The sequence below is a fragment of the Thamnophis sirtalis genome, unplaced genomic scaffold (genome assembly GCF_051295495.1).
Source record: "Thamnophis sirtalis isolate CommonGarterSnake01/CBP01778 unplaced genomic scaffold, rThaSir2_p1.2 scaffold_9, whole genome shotgun sequence".
NCBI classification, from domain to species: Eukaryota; Metazoa; Chordata; class Lepidosauria; order Squamata; family Natricidae; genus Thamnophis; species Thamnophis sirtalis.
This window is the reverse complement of record NW_028261389.1, coordinates 77116972-77133694: the sequence shown is the minus strand read 5'-3', so window position 1 is coordinate 77133694 and position 16723 is coordinate 77116972. Positions and strand designations below refer to the sequence as shown.

Sequence of the window (16723 nt, the reverse complement as noted above, 5' to 3'; positions counted from 1 at the left end):
TTCAGCATGCGTGCATGTGCACCAGCCAGCTGGTCTTTGAGTGCGCATGAACGCCAGAAACTAGATGAACAGGTGCACATGCAGAACCCAGAAACCGGAAGATCATCTCCCTGGCGCGCGCAGGCGCAGAGAGCTACTGCTCTTCCAGTCTCCGGCACTCCTGTGCGCGTGAAAACCATCTGGCCGGCACCTGGAAGAGCAACTGGCGACAGCTCGCATGCCAGGAGAGTTGGCTCTGCGTGCCAGTTCTGGAACGGGTGCCATAGGTTTGCCATGACGGTTCTAAAGTATTTTCATGTATATATTTAAAAACCTGGTGTCAGCGTTCCAAGTATCATGTAGAATTAAATCAGAGTCCAAGGCAAAACGATCCTTAAACTTCCAATTTAATAAATCAGAACATTTTAGCACATCTGTGTAAATCCCAATTCTGGAAATGACAACAGAATCCCACCCAGTTAAAAGTTCATGATCTTGTCCCCACACCCACATGGTCCAATCTTCTTCTTCCATGCTGGCATCCACACCCAGCTGCTTCTGGTCAGGTGTAAAAGTGCGGAGACAAAATATGACCTTGGTCTTCTAGTAAAGAATGAAAAACAATACATTCCACAATCCTACTCCTGTCTATTCCCCCCTCCCATCAACTATACTAAAGAAACAGCATAATGAAATAAGAGAAAGTGTGGCAGGCCAAAATTCTAAAAGGAATATGATTGCAGGCCAGACACCTGGAGAGAGAACCGCAGGAAAGATTGTTCTTCCTCTATGCCCAAACTATCTGAAGGCAAGCCATTCCACTGATTAATTGTTCTCATTATCAGGTAATTTCCCCTTAGTTCTAGGCTGCTTCTCTCCTTGATTAGTTTCCACCCGTTGCTTCTTGGCTTGCCTTCTGGTGCTTTGGGCAATAAGTTGACCTCATCTACTTTGTGGCAACCCCTTAGATATTGGAACAGTTGCTATTGTGTCACCCCAAGTCCTTCTTTTCACTAGACTAGACGTATCCAATCCCTGCAACCGTTCTCCGAACGTTTCGGCCTCCAGTCCTCTAAGAAAAATATCCTTTTTCCTACACATTTAATGATTCCTACCATTTGCCGTTCTCTTCTCTGTTTCATTAAAATATGGCAAGTTTTATTTCCACGATTGGCTGTGCTGAGGTTCTGTCAAGGGTGGAATTAAATTTTGTAAATAGACTAACTGAATTATTCCGCGGTGGCTCTGTGTTGCTCCTGGTATCAGCGACACGGCTGCAAACAAGAGCTTCAACATGGGTTTTGTGGCGAACAGATAGGGGGAGAAGAGTATCATGCTTATCTCCTCGTTTCTTTGCAGTTATTTAATTACAGAAATAATTACCGAAGCTTTTTAAAGAGAGAGAACCAACCGAGAAGCAAGGAGACATTTTCTTGACAGTGAGAACAATTAAGCAATGGGATAAGCTCGCCTCCTGACCACTAATGGTATCCTATTATCTTCACTATCGGTTCGGGAGCGGGAGCGCACGCGTGTCTGGGCATTCGCAGAAGGTCCGTGATGTCTGGGTGGGTGGGAAGAGCCTCGAGCTGCCGCCACAACCGCTTCACCCACACCGGTGCGAACCGGCCTCATACCACCTCTGCTCCTGAAGTTTTGGGTGCTCCATCACTGGAGGTTTTCAAAAATAGATTGGCGGGCCAAAGATCCAAAAGGAATCGGACTGCAGGCCAACATGGCTCTCTTCATAAATTGGAACTTTGAGCAATACTTTGCCTTGGACTCCGATTTAATTCGGGAGGCTATTTGGCACCCTGACATAAGATTGGACAACCATTTGACCCAGATGGTTTAGGGTTGCTTGCCTTGAACAGGGGGTTGGGCTAGAAGACCTCCCAGGTCCGATCCAGTTCTATCCTTCTAATGCATTCCATTACATAAATAATAGCCGGCTTAGCGACTCGGGGAAGAGAACGGTAAGGGAGGAGTTCCCATATTCTTCTATTGTCCTCCTTCTCCACGATTCAGAACTATCCAGCCGAAGAAAGTGAAGCACCAATCTTGAGGGGGCTAGAGCAGGGGTGTCAAACTCAAGGCCCGGGAGACGGATCCGGTCTTCGGGGTGCTTTGATCTGGCCGGTGAGGCCCAGTGGTGGGTTCTGGATCCCGTCGCAACCGGTACGCTGCGACGGGGCTGGATGTCCACCTCGGGTACGCGTGCTATGCATGTGTGTGCACGCCACCGCCCTGCGACGGCCCAGCTGCTCGGTGAGGTCACGCAGGTGCTGTACGCTATGCGTGCGCAAGGCCCGTTTCCTTCAAAACGCGGTAAGGAACGCAGGCGGGTGGGTGGGCCGAACGAACTACCGTTCCAGTACGGTGGCCACTGCTCCCAGAACCCACCACTGGCGTGCCCACTCTGGAAATAGTGAACTCCATTTTCGCTGGAGAGGGTTGCAGGAGGTCGTCACAGCTGAAAACGGAGCTCACGAGGGCCGTTGTTGGCCTTCCAGAGCTCTGTTTTCGCTGGTAGAGGCAGCAGGAGGCTGTCGCAGCCGAAAACAGAGCTTGGGAGCTGGTTTTCACTGGTAAAGTGCTCAGGCCGCCACCGGTGCCCCTGACACTAGTGATATCGAGCTAGCCACACCCATGGGGTTGCACATGCATGTGAGGGATCTCATACGCATGCGTGGAGGTAGTGCAGCGTGCACTCCATTTTTGGTGTCAGGAAGCTTCAGGGAGGCCTCTGGAGTCCGGGGAGGCTGTTTTCGCCCTCCCGGAAGCTCAAGAAAAGCCTCCGGAGCCTGGGGAGGGAGAAAACACCCTCCACCGGGAGGGAGGGGCTTCCACGTGCAGATCTGTGTGTGGGTCTGTGTGTGGGGTTCAAGAGTGCATGTGTGGGGCCGCGCACGCATGCAAAGGGGTGTGAGGAACGATTTCGGCACGCGAGCACAAAAAGGTTAGCCATCATCACTGATTTAGGATGTAGTGCTTGAGCATGTGGTTGGACTAGAAGACCTCCAAGGTCCCTTCCAACACTGTTATTCTGTTCCTTTCCCAGTGCTGTTTTATTTTAAGTGACGAGCAGAAGAGGCATGATCATTAACTAACGGGGGCAGTGGGGAGAGGAAATCTTGATGGGGAGCAAATGTTGTGGCTTTCAGAGTTGATTAATTCATCAGAGGACTCACCCTTTTACCAGATATGATTATAAAGATGGTATCTTTTCCAAATTTTTTTTAAAAAAACACAGCCTATTAAAACACGCAATTGGTTACCTTTTTTTGTTGTTTTTCTTCTCCACAGCTTAGAATGCGGGCTGCGTTTTTAGGAGGCATAAAACGGGAAACGTTTTAAAGTCCTTAAACAACCTTTTTAAAGTTTGCAATTATGGCGAACGGCGTGATTTTAAAGTACATCGCTTTCTTTTTAAAAAAGAATTTTTTTTTTTAAAAAAGCAGCAAACTCCCCAATGCCCTGGCGTGCATATTGCCGTTCTTGTTGCTAAGATACGTTGGAAAGGGATTTGGTGAAAAAAAAGTGTGGACCGTGATGAGCTTGGGAGCAAATTTCACTGGTGCTGTGAATAGCCCCCACTTTCCCCGCAGCTAAAAAAATCAAACCCTGTCAAAAATCCAAAAAACACGTTTCAAGAAAGTTATTAAATCGGTTTATTGATATACATCCCCGCCGTATTCTTATGGCTGTTATACGTGTACCTGAAAAAAAGGAACACCTCTTGGCCATAGCTACAAATCTGAATAACAGAATAACAAGAGTTGGAAGGGACCTTGGAGGTCTTCTAGTCCAACCCCCTGGCTCAAGCAGGAAACCCTGTACTGTTTCAGACCAATGATTGTCCAATCTCCCCTTAAAAACTTCCAGTGTTGGAGCATTCACAACTTCTGCTAGCTCAAAACAATTTTCAAATCTATTACAGGAATCCTCGACAGGGTGGATAATTAAAAAAAAATATCGATGACTTTTTTTAAAAAAACAACCAAAAAATAGAATTTTGTTAAAATTTAAATTGGAATTTTATCAAATTTATTTTAATAAAATGCTTTTGGAATAAAATCTATCTAAAGAGAGTTTTATGTTTAAGGCGCATTAATAATTTAGTTTATTTAGAATGAAATGGAAACTTAGTTTACGTAGCATGAGGTTGTATATTCTGCAATATTTACATTTTTTTGGTAAACTCCTCCTTTTTTTATAGCAGATTTTTTTATTATTTTTTCCTTTCTACAACACCTTAACAGTCATTACATCAACATTGTTGTGTCATCATACCTGTACATGTATATAATATTTCGCTTCTATATTTACACACCTTTGTACACAGTTATATATATATATATATTTATAGTTTTTTTGGCTTAATTAATGTTATTCTTGTTTTGCAGCCATTTGTACCAATTGTTCCAAATTTCATAATATTCCGACTCTTCTTTATCTTTTAATTTCAGTGTTAATTTGTCCATCTCTGCACAATCCAAAGGTTTTTTTTTTATCACTAATTCATCCGAGTGGGTATTATTTTGTTTCCAGCATTGGGCAAATGCTATTCTAGCTGTAGTTAGCAGATCTGTTAATATGTACTTAATTTTCTTTGTATGTTTCCCTTTGATTATTCCCAGTAGAAAGATTTCGGGTTTGTATTTTATCTGTTCTCCTGTAATTTCTTGCACCCATTTCCAAATTAAACTCCTTCAATGAAGCTTTGCAAGTTGAGATAATACGCACTGCACTGATGTATTCAAACAATTCACAGCGGAGGTGACAGTTGCCCTTTAAAAATTACAATTTAAATCGAGTTGATTTAAATCGAGTTGATTTAAATCAAGCCTTTTTACTAGTGATTTAAATCATGTGATTTAAACCGCGTGATTTAAATCATGTGATTTAAATCGTGTGACTTAAATCGTGTGACTTAAATCGTGTGATTTAAACCGCGTGATTTAAACCATGTGATTTAAATCGTGTGATTTAAATCGACTTGGCTTAAATCAAATCCAACCTGGTCTTCAACTTACAACAGTTCATTTAGTGACCAAAGTTGCAAGAGCTCTGAAAAAGATAACTTATTACCATTTTTTGCCCAATATTGCACTCCTATTGCATTATACCGTAGAATTCAATATGGTTACTGCTCTAGGATAGAAGTTGTTTTTCAGCCTATTTGTTGTGGTTTTCATTGTCCTGTACCGGCTGCCAGATGGTAATAGTTCAAAAAAAAAATGGGTGCCCAGGATGAGATGGATCTTCAAGAATGTTTTGAACTTTCTTAAGGCAGCGGGAGCTATAAAGTCTTCCAAAGAGGGGAGAAGGCAACCCAAGATCCTCTGGGTAATGACATTAACCCTTTGGAGCGCTGTCCTAACCACCACTGTGCAATTGGCAAACCAGACACAGGTGCAGTAAGTTAAAATACTCTCTATGGTGCAGCGGTAGAATGTCAACCGCAATTTTTCACTCAGTTGTTGTTTCCTGATAAGTCTCAGGTCGTATAATCCAGGTGTCAACAATCTTAAATACTCAAAGAGCCACAAAGGTCCAAATTGGAAGTCCCCCCCCCCCCGTTCAATTCTGGAGCCAGTCATTCAGTGAGTAACACGGTTGTTAAGTGAATCCTGCTTCCCCCATGGACTTTGCTCCTCAAAAGGTCGCAAAAGGGGATTGCGTGACCTCGGGGACACCGCAACCACCCCGTGTCCCTTGCCAAGTGTCTGAATTTTGATCCCGTGACCATGGGGAGGCTGCAATGGTCGTAAGTGTGAGAAATGGTCGTCCGTCAATTTTTTTAGTACCGCTATAACTTCAAACGGCCACTAAACAAACTGTTATAAGCAAGGGTTGACTTCTGGGGGTTTGAGGAGTTTGGGAGTAAGATTCTGTGCAGTTCAGAAAAACCCCAAATCCCGCTCCTGGCTGGCCCTGCCCACCCCACCCCTCCCAGGAGTCCCCACAAGGCCCGTTTTGGATGCAGAGGGCACGGAGAGTTGGGGAGGGAGAAAAATGGACCTTCAGAAGTTTGGGAAATCCAGAAGCGGGTTTGCTTCCGGCCTCCAGAAAGCCTCCGGAGCCTGGGGAGGCCATTTTCGCTCTCCCGGAGGCTCGAGAGAAGCCTTCGGAGCCTGGGAAGGGCCAAAACTCCTCCCCCACCGTGGTGCAGGAGGCCCGTGGCACGACAAAACCGCGCTCGTCAAAATCGCGGTGATAAAATCGCGGCACTAAAGCCGTGACGTCATCACCGCGCATCATCACCGCGGCAACAGAAGGGCGCTTTAAAACGGCGCCGCGGCAGAAAGCCGATTTCAATTAAGGTAAGGGTTAGGATTAGGTTTAGGGGTTTGTTTTAGGGTTAGGTTTAGGTTTAGGGTTAGGGTTAGGTTTAGGGTACTGAGTGCTTGGGAATGCGTGGATTTGCCCTCCGCGATTATGTCATCGCAGTAGGGTCGCGTTTTTCCTTAGCGCTTAGAACGGCGTGAATTAGTCTTCGCGCTTATGTCTCCGTGGATAAGGGCTTCGCGGATTTGTGGTGGAACCCAGGAGGCCGACTAGGCCACGCCCACCCAGCAACCGGGCAGAGAACACCTTGCTAAAATTTTTGAAGCCCATCCATTGATAAGCCAAGGACCAACTGTATTAGCTCAGGATGGGCAGCCTGCTGCTTTCAAAACTTCAATTTTTAAAAAGCTTCTGCAAGCAACTCAGGAATACGAAAGGCACCTTCCTTCCTTTAGCAGATAGTCAGGAAAGAGGGAAGGCAGGAGAGGGAGGGAGGGAAGGAGGGCGGAAAGGAACGGAGGAGAAGACAGGACAAAGGGACTGTCAAAGGAAACAAATCTATTTTTGAGCTGTGAAAATTGCTCCAATCTCAAGAAACAAAACACTCGCATGTTCAGAGAGCTCAGCCTTGACCCAAACCGCAAAAACACACAGGCTTTGTTCCAAGTTTCACACAAAACCCAGGGACACAACACTTAAAAAAACAGCAGTGTTTGGACTCCGCTAGCTGTGAGTCCGGTGTCGCCTCTCATTATTTTATGCATTTTGGTTTGGATCGGTTTTAAAAATACGATATATTTTTCAGAAGAACCAGTAAATTAGCAGGAGTCAGGGAGCAGCAGAATAGAAGAATAACCGAGTTGGAAGGGACCTTGGAGGTCTTCTAGTCCAACCCCCTGCTTAGGCAGGAGATCCTACACCAGTGATGGTCTGTCTGTCTATCTATCTATCTATCTATCTATCTATCTATCTATCTATCTATCTATCTATCTATCTATCTATCATCTATCTATCTATCTATCAGCTATCTATCATCTATCTATCTATCTATCTATCTATCTATCTATCTATCTATCTATCTATCTATCTATCTATCTATTTATTAGACTTATATACCGCTTCATAGGGCTTTCAGCCCTCTCTAAGCGGTTTACAGAGTCAGCCTATCGCCCCCACAGTCTGGGTCCTCATTTCACCCACCTCGGAAGGATGGAAGGCTGAGTCAACCTTGAGCCGGTGAGATTTGAACCACTGAACTGCAGATAACAGTCAGCTAAAGTGGCCTGCAGTACTGCACCCTAACCACTGCGCCACCTCGGCTCCTAACCTTTTTGGTGCCAAGTGCCCAAAGCGTGCACGCGCACAACTCCAAAATGAAATACGAGCGCCCCGCTACCCGCCCCATCTGCTGGGTGGGCGTGGGAAGGTGGTCATGTGAGTGAGTGGGCGTGGCCAATGTTGAGGACTCGGAAACTCCTCAGCATACGACCTGGCGGCTAGCAACAAGACAGGCTGCGCTCTGATTGGCTGGGGCGCAGCATCGCCTGTTGCTAGCCGCCAGAGGCACCCCGATTGGTTTAGGCGCAGCGTCATCAGTTGCTAGACGCTGAAAGCGCGCCCATTGGTTATCCCTGCTCTGACAGCTCGTTTAAATAGCTGTCAAGCAGGGATGGTGCTGAATCGCCTGTAAACAGTTCAATGTAAATAAACCTCTTGTTCGGCAGTCCTGGCTCTCGTCTCGTCTTTCCGCCGATCCTCTAAACTGGCAACGAAGGTGGGATTCGAATCCACGCGTGCAAAGCACAATGGATTAGCAATCCTCTAAAGCCAACTCGATGTCACTCACATTGAGAGGCACCTCGCCAGCCTCTACTCGCCCCTCCCAGCCACTCCTCGCCCGCCTGGGCTCCTTAGGGCCCCAACAGGAAGCAGTTGTTGGAGCTAAGCAGCCACTGTGAGAAAAAGTTGGCAAAAAAAGCTCAGTTCAAATTGGATCTGGGCAAGAAGGAGGCTCAGCAGAAGCACCTCACTGAGGACTAGGAGCGTAGGCTTTCCAAGCAGAGGGAAGATCTGCGGCAGTGCAAGGCCAGGTCCCGGCGCCTGGAGCCTCAGCGGACTAAGATGGTCAGCCAGTTCCAGTCCCACCGGAACGAGGCCCTCCGGCTCTTCGCCACCAGCGGCTCTTCCCTCCGGCCTTCGCCCAAAGCCCCTCACCAGGAGGCCGAAGCAGACCCCAAGTTGGAATTTCTGCCCCCCCCCTGACCAGCACAAAAAGACCCCAAAGGGGGAGTCTCTCTGGAGCAACACAAACATTTTGCACATATCCGGCCCAGGGGCCATAATTTGAGGACCTCTGATTTAGTGCAATATAAAAATGCAAATAATTTTTCTGGAGACCACCAAAATTTTCTCATGGACCACCTCTTCTTAAAAACCTCCAGTGTTCTAGAACCCCAAATTTCTGGAGGAAAGTCGTTCCACTGATTAATTGTTCTCACTGTCAGGAAATTTCTCCTTGGTTCCTTAGTCGCAAATGCCACATTTGATGATTTCTGAAGCTGTTATGTTAACAGAAAGATACTGAATTTTGCATCGCGTATAAAAGCCAGCAAATTCTGATCATCCCTGCTGCATTCACAAGTCAATCCAAGACATCATTTGATAAAAGCTTCAGTTTCCAACTCCTAAACCTTCATGGTTTGATATATAAAGTATAGAATGTAGAATAGCAGAGTTGGAAGGGACCTTGGAGGTCTTCTAGTCCAACCCCCCCTGCTTAGGCAGGAAACCCTATGCCATTCCAAACAATTGGATGTCCATTCTCTACCTAAAAACCTGTTTCCACCACCAAACCGCGGTAGAATAAAGCGCGCTCGACGAAAGGGCGTACGTGACGTCATCACAGCGCAAGGAAAACATCGCGCTGTGAGCGGTAAATTTAAAATTAAAGTGAAAACCTTACCCTAACCCCCCCAAACCTAAACCTAACCCTAAACCTAACCCTTAATCTAACCCTAAACCTAACCCTTAACCTAACGCTAAACCTAACGCTAAACCTAACGCTAACCCTTAACCTAACCCTAACCCTAAACCTAACCCTTACCTTTATGTGAATCGGCTTGCTTTAATTTTATTTTAATTTTAATGTAATTTATTTTTAATTTTTTTCGTCGCGCTGTTGATGACGTCACGTACGCGCTTTAATCGGGCGCGCTTTAGTGGACCGCGGTTTCGACGGGTCACGAAAAACCTCCTGTGATGCATCCACAATTTTTGAAAGCCAGGTTGATGAATTGCTCTCACCCTGTCAGGAAATTTTTCTACAATATAATTATGTGCGTTGAAACTTGCCAGCATTATATTGCCATATTTTAGCTCATTACCGAATTTCTCCATCTAACGAAAGTTCAAAATGTCTGCTTATGGTACATTACAAATTAGGCCTTTTTTAAAAAAAAAAACCTTTGAAGCAAGATATATATATGCCTGAGGGGGGGAATAGTCATTTTTACTATTTTAATTAGCTGTCCTCTTTCTAAGACGGTACTTTAGGTGTCAATATTTTCTTCCTTTTTTTCCTTTTTGCAAACGTTACGGATGCTAAGGCCCGTGGGGAAAACAGGATCCCGTTGTCATAGCAACGGGAGATAAATACGAGGAACGCCATGGCCCTTTTGGAAACAAGATGTGAATAACACTATTCCACGCAGGGATCTCCGTAACGATGTATTATTATTGCCAATTGAGTTTGTTTTGCTAGAACATCAAAGTCCTTATTTGCTCCGGTGAAAAAGGGTGAATATATGAACTCAAAAGATATCCCCCCCCCCCCGAAAGGAAAACTGGCTTTGATTTTCCTTGAAGAAGTTTCATTCCTGATCCAAGAAGCTTCTTCGGTTCTGACTTCTGACATGAAGCCGTTGGGTGAGATCATTCGACGGCACGGGATAAAATACCATCAGTATGCGGACGATACGCAACTGTATCTGTCCGCCCCGTGCCAACTCAGTGAAGCGGTTGACGTGATGTGCCAGTGCCTCGAGGCTGTTAGGGACTGGATGGGGCTTAACAAGCTTGTACTCAATCCAGATAAGACCGAGTGGCTGGTGTGTTTCCCTCCTACTAATTGGCCAAGTGTTCCATCTCTCAGGCTGGAGGGTCAAACAGTACGCCCCTCAGACAGGGTTCGCAATTTGGGAGTCCTCCTGGACCCACAGCTGACTTTTGAACACCACTTGTCAGCTGTGACCAGGGGGGCATTTGCCCAGGTTCACCTGGTGCACCAGTTGCGTCCCTACCTGAACCGGGAGGCCCTCACAACAGTCACTCGTGCCCTTGTGACCTCTAGATTGGACTACTGCAACGTGCTCTACATGGGGCAGCCCTTGAAGAGTATTCGGAGACTTCAGCTTGTCCAGAATGCAGCCGCGCGAGCGATCGTGGGTGTACCTCGGTTCACCCACGTAACACCTATCCTCCGCGAGCTGCACTGGCTGCCTATTGGTCTCCGGATACACTTCAAGGCGCTAGTCGTCACTTATAAAGCCCTTCATGGTATTGGACCTGGGTACTTGAGAGACCGCCTGCTGCCAATCACCTCCACTAGACCGATCAGATCCCACAGATTAGGCCTCCTCCAAATTCCATCCGCCGGCCAGTGTCGACTGGCGACTACCCGGAGGAGAGCCTTCTCTGTGGCTGCTCCGACCCTCTGGAATGAACTCCCCATGGAGATTCGAACCCTCACCACCCTCCAGGCCTTCCGCAAAGCCCTCAAAACCTGGCTGTTCCGACAGGCCTGGGGCTAAAGAGCTGTTGCCCCCGTCTCAAATGGTATGACTGTTGTGAGTTTTAAATTATATATTGTTATTGTTATGCTTGCTGTTTCTTTTTTTAAATCTTTTGTCTGTATCCCCCTTCCCCGGTTCGAATTGTGAGCCGCCCTGAGTCCCCTTCGGGGGAAAAGGGCAGCATATAAATTTAATAAACTGAACTGAACTGAGCTTCTGGGATCAGAAGGGAAACGTCTTCAAAGGAGAAGCAAAGGAAAGCCAGTTACCTTTTGAAAAAAAACAATTTTTGGGACAACCACGATCTGGATGATTGAGAATCTCTCTCCACAGACATTTGAATATATATGAACATTACCCAATGATTCACGAAGAACTGATCTCCAAAAACAGCCTCTAATTTAGAAGCGGCATCTTTACGACAGAAGTTTTTCCAAGGTGAATTGCAAAAAAAGGCAAATGCTATCGCATGGATTTACGTCGCTGGTAATTTAATGTTTCCCGGGTAGACATAAATTGCAAGCAAAAGTTACACAGAGCTTGAGAATGTTGAATTCCTAAAGAATACTCTGTTGCCACTCAGACTTTATTCCTCATCTGGGTTCTGTCAACTCTGCAGCTGTTGTAAGATTTATGCACTTCTTAAGCTGTGTTATATACCTAACTGTTGTGGCCCAGCAGATGCCGTTGGAGCTGCCACCAGACTCCGACAGCGAGGGGCCCCATGAGTCGGCTCTGGAGGATGTGGAGGACCCTGGACAGGGTTCCGACTGCGAGCAGGGTGCAGAGAGGCTGGTTGGCCACCAGGAGGCACCTGAGCCTTGGACCAGTGGGGAGGAGACAAGGGAGAGTGAGCCGGAAGCCAGTAGTGAGTTGTTCCTGGATGCACGCCATCGAAGAGCTACTAGGCGTCAGGAACAATTACGCAATTACAGGAGGTAATTGCGCTCAGCTGGTGGTCATTAGGCTCCTCTCCAGACTATAAAAAGCTACTTGTGCACACGGCCCTCTTTGCAGAAGTCAACGCAGGATTGAATGTCGGAGGACATTACTGTGAGCTGGGCAGGCTGGATTGCTGCCAAGCCTTATCTGGGTTTATTGCTGCCTAAGTTTGTCTGAATTGCTGCCAAGGCCTTTATCTGTTTGTTCTGCTCGGCTTTCAGCCACCGAGGTTTTGGTGTCTTGCTATTAAAGTACATTCCAGTTAAGCTTGTCTCGGCATTCGTTACTGGACGGAGGAGGGGGTCAGAACACCTAGCGTAATAGAGGAAAATACTCTGCAAGCAAGAACAATGGTTTGATTATTATAGGTGAACGTGGATGCTAAAAACTGATGTATAATTTGCATGAATATGGAAATACAGTGAATCCATATATATGTGTATGTGTGTATACATACATACATACATTCGTGTGTGTGTGTGTTCCAGCAGAACTCTGAAACGCCTCGTGCAATTTCAACCAAACTTGGTATACAGATGACTTACCCCCTGGAAACAAATACAGTGGGGGTAGGTAAGAAACCCCTAATACCTCTTGATATGTGTGTTCTGTTACGATACAGCCTGTTGTGCCTTAAAATGGCTTCTACTGTACTGCTGTAAAATGGCTTCTACAGTGGTGTTGCCATGGTAACGGCTTCACAATACTCCACAAGGGGGCTCCCTCTGGTAAGGGGGAAAATCCAAGGTGAGAAATTACGTCCCCGCCCCCTATAAATAAATAGCTGGACAACACCGAGTTATCAGCTAATTTTAAATGAATGACAGGGCTGGCTGGCTGGCTGAATCCAAAATATTTCAATCGTTGTAGCTTTTTTGAAGATTATGAAAAATGCAGAAATTTTAGAAATAGCTAACATTTCTAAATGACAGCTGGTTATTTGCATTCTTTTGGTTTGAAAGAGGGCTCCAGGAGGCCACCTGTGTTCGAAATTGAACAGCCCCCCCCGCCTCATCAGAGGGGGAGGGATACGACATCGGCAATCTCCAGTTTACAACACAGTCCTGTCAGTAGCTCCCAGAAGGCTCCACACGCATTTGCACCAACTCAGGTGATCCTGAGGACACAAACCTCCAAGTGGCCTCAACGACCCTCTAAAAGGTTGCAAATGACCAGCTTTGTCTGCAAGGAGTAGAAATCCTTCCGTTCCCCATCCTCCAGTCAGAACTGAAGAAGCTTCTTAGATAAGAAGTGAAACGTCTTCAAAGAAAAAAGAGTTGCCTCTTGAAAAAAGCATCTTTGGCCTGGATGACTAAGACTCCGCAACTTCTGGAGTCCAGCTGTTCCACTGATTAATTCTTCTAACTGTCAGGAAATTTCTCCTCAGTTCTAAGTTGCTTCTCTCCATGATTAGTTTCCACCCATTGCTTCTTGCCTGCCCTCAGATGCTTTGGAGAATAGTTTGACCCGCTCTTCCTTGTGGCAGCTGCTCAGCTATTGGAAGACTGCTATCATGTCTCCCCCTAGTCCTTCTGTTCATTAAACTAGACATAATCTACTTCCCACATTAGTTCTTTATATGTTTTAACTTCAATTAATATAATTACTTTAATTGCTCTAAAAGATCAAAAAAAGAATGAGAGGAAATATCACGGCGTATAAGGGACGCGGTGGCTCAGTGGCTAAGACGTTAAGCTTGTCGATCAGAAAGGTCCGTAGTTTGGCGGTTCGAATCCCTAGCGCCGTGTAACGGAGTGAGCTCCCGTTACTTTTCCCAGCTTCTGCCAATCTAGCAGTTCAAAAGCATGTAAAAAATGCAAGTAGAAAAATAGGAACCACCTTTGGTGGGAAGGGAATAGTGTTCTCTGCGCCTTCAGCATTTAGTCATGCTGGCCACATGACGACGGAGACATTTTTGGACAGCGCTGGCTCTTCGGCTTTGAAACGGAGATGAGCTGTTAAGTATCTCTTCTCCAGGCAGGGCTGGTTGACTCCCACTGTCCTTCTCTCTTTTTTCCAAGATTGAAAATAAGGAGGAGGCAGCCACCTTGGGAGTCCGCAGAGATGAGCACCGCCCCCTAGAGTTGGGAACGACTAACACATATGTGCGAGGGGAACATTTATCTTTACCATACTGTACAAACCAAGAACAGTATTTAACGGTGGTCAAGGAATAAAAATCAGACCGATCCAACAAAAACTTCAGATAAAACAAGTCAGGATGAGCAGGATAATTTGCAAAAAAACAGAGATCATAATTTATATGTTATTTATTAAACAAATTTATACAGCCGCCCAATTCTTGCACGTGTGAGTCCAAGCAACATACTACATTTAAACATTTTTGATCTGGATGACGGAGATTCTCCACAGACATTGGAAAAAAAATACCATTTTGTAAGGCATGTTAAAGCAGGTGCAATCCCACTTAAATGCACGCTAAAGCAACTTATTAAAATTCTGATGTACGAGTCGCGCCCCGTGACTTAACTATATGCGAAGGACAAACAAAATTCAGCCTACCTGCCCCAATCTCCTTTTGTTCCTCGTCAATGTTATTCTTGATGCTCTCGTATTCATCGTCTATTGTTTGATTTCCCCGCATCCGTGAGAGAATTCGGCGTGCTTTTTGAGTCTGTCCTTTCTGAATAAGCCAGCGGGGGCTTTCGGGAAGGAAAAGGAAACCAACGAATTGTATGACAGCTGGAATTGCGGACAAACCCAGCATATACCTACAGGGAGAGAGAGAAAATTACAGATGTTTTTTCTTTTCATATCGGCTTATTAACGTTCTCTTCCTAGAACAAGGGTGTCAAACACAAGGCTCGCGGGCCGAATTCCGTGGCATGACAAAACCGCGTAGCCCTTATCCGTGGAGACATAAGCGCGTCGCTAAAGCCATGACGTCATCATCACGCGTCATCACCGCCGCGACAACAGCGCGGCAACAGAAGGGCGCTTTAAAACGGCGCCGCGGCAGAAAGCCGATTTCCATTAAGGTAAGGGTTAGGATTAGGTTTAGGGGTTTGTTTTAGGGTTAGGTTTAGGGGTTTGTTTTAGGGTTAGGTTTATGGTTAGGTTTATGGTTAGGTTTAGGGTGCTGAGTGCTTGGGAATGTGCGGATTTGCCCTCCGCGATTATGTCATCGCGGTAGGGTCGCGTTTTTCCTTAGCGCTTTGAACAGCGCGAATTAGTCTTCGCGCTTATGTCTCCGCGGATAAGGGCTTCGCGGATTTGTGGTGGAACCCCGAATTCAGCCCACGATGTGGTCGGATCCTGCTTGCGGATCCGTCCCGGTCTACCCAGTGCAAAGAGGAAACATGCCAGCAGTTTGGGGAGTGGCATCAAGCTGGCCACGCCCGCCCAGTCAGCCACACGCAACCGGTCGCCCTCCCCCTCCCGAGGTCAACCACAGCCCTGATGTGGCCCGCAATGAAATTGAGTTTGATTGAGTCCTAGAAGAAAGCCATTTTTTTCAAGGGAATCCCTATGAGTAGTTCTCTACTTGTGACCGCAACTGAGCCCAAAACCTCTGTGGTTAAAGTGAGACGGTTGTTAAGTGAATTCTGCGACATTTTACGACATACAGGTGCTGTAAACAGTTCTGACCTAAGCTTCCCAAGAGCATGAAGCGAATTCCTTGTCCCGACAAAAAACCCTTTTATTAATTGACACTGAATTCTGCTCATTCACATCCAGCAAAGTCTTTCAAGGGAGGATTTATAGTCACAGACCTTATCTGGCTTGGAGAGCTGCCAGGCTGATATCTGCAAAACTTGGCAAGGAGCCTTGGAGAGCCACGAACCAATTAAGAAAACTAATTGTCTCCTGCAAACTCCACTCCCCTTTTGCTCCTCTTTTATCTCCTCTGGGAGGGGCCATTCATCGTCCACTCTGTGGCCTTACTCCCAAGTCGACCCCTGTTCTTTAGCTGTTCCCTTCGTCTGGCAACTCTGCGCATGCGCACACTGGGAACAGGCTCCAGCTGTTCTTCTGCCCCACTGATGTCTGACTCTGAAGGCAGCTGATAACTGTCAGACGGCCCCGGCCCACTCTCTGCCTCCGACACAGAGCCCTCATCCGAGCCTTCCCCAGACTCCAGGACTGGCCCATCTTCCCCCCCAACCGCCTCACAAAGAAGGGTTGTAATTTCATTTTAAAATTCAAAAAAAAAAAAAATTCATACCAACCTCCATCCTCCCTTGGGAAGGTAGCTGAAGGCGCCGTCTATGACACTGGCAAAGAACTGCCCACCTGTGATGAAAAGTGTATTTATGGTCACTAAACGGCCTCTCAGGTGAGGTGGGGCCACTTCTGCAATGTAGACCGGGACCGTCATCGAAGCGATGCCTGCAAGAGATAAACCGCGACCGTTAAAACGATTATCAATTATTTAGCTCATAAAAAAATGAAATTAAACCTAAATTCAAAAATTTTAAATCGCAGGCACGCAAAATCCCTTAAGAACCTTGGCATGATCGCAGGAAGTTGGGAAGGCATGTTGAAACAATAACACAAGTAAGTCCTCGGCTTATAACAGTCCGTTTAGTGACCGTTTGAAGTTGCAGCGGCACCGGAAAATGCGACTTATGACTGTTTTTCACAGTTACGACCTTTGCAACGCCCCCAGCATCATGGGACCAGAATCAGCTTGGCAACTGGTTCACATTTATGGCCGTTGCTATGTCCCAAGATCATGTGATCCCCTTTTGCGACCGTCG

The 16723-nt window shown here is 46.3% G+C and overlaps 1 protein-coding gene across 3 annotated transcripts in view; it reads right to left on the bottom strand.

Moving 5' to 3' along the window:
* Window positions 1-16723, bottom strand: part of SLC2A13 (solute carrier family 2 member 13) — a 141882-nt gene that overhangs the window by 105430 nt on the left and 19729 nt on the right. For all 3 annotated transcript variants that reach the window (XM_087722341.1, XM_087722340.1, XM_087722339.1), the window contains exons 2-3: window positions 16193-16352; window positions 14526-14734 (exon numbers count right to left, since the gene is read on the bottom strand). In XM_087722341.1, coding sequence (XP_087578467.1) covers window positions 14526-14734; window positions 16193-16352 — 369 coding nt within the window. The remainder of the gene's footprint in view (window positions 1-14525; window positions 14735-16192; window positions 16353-16723) is intronic.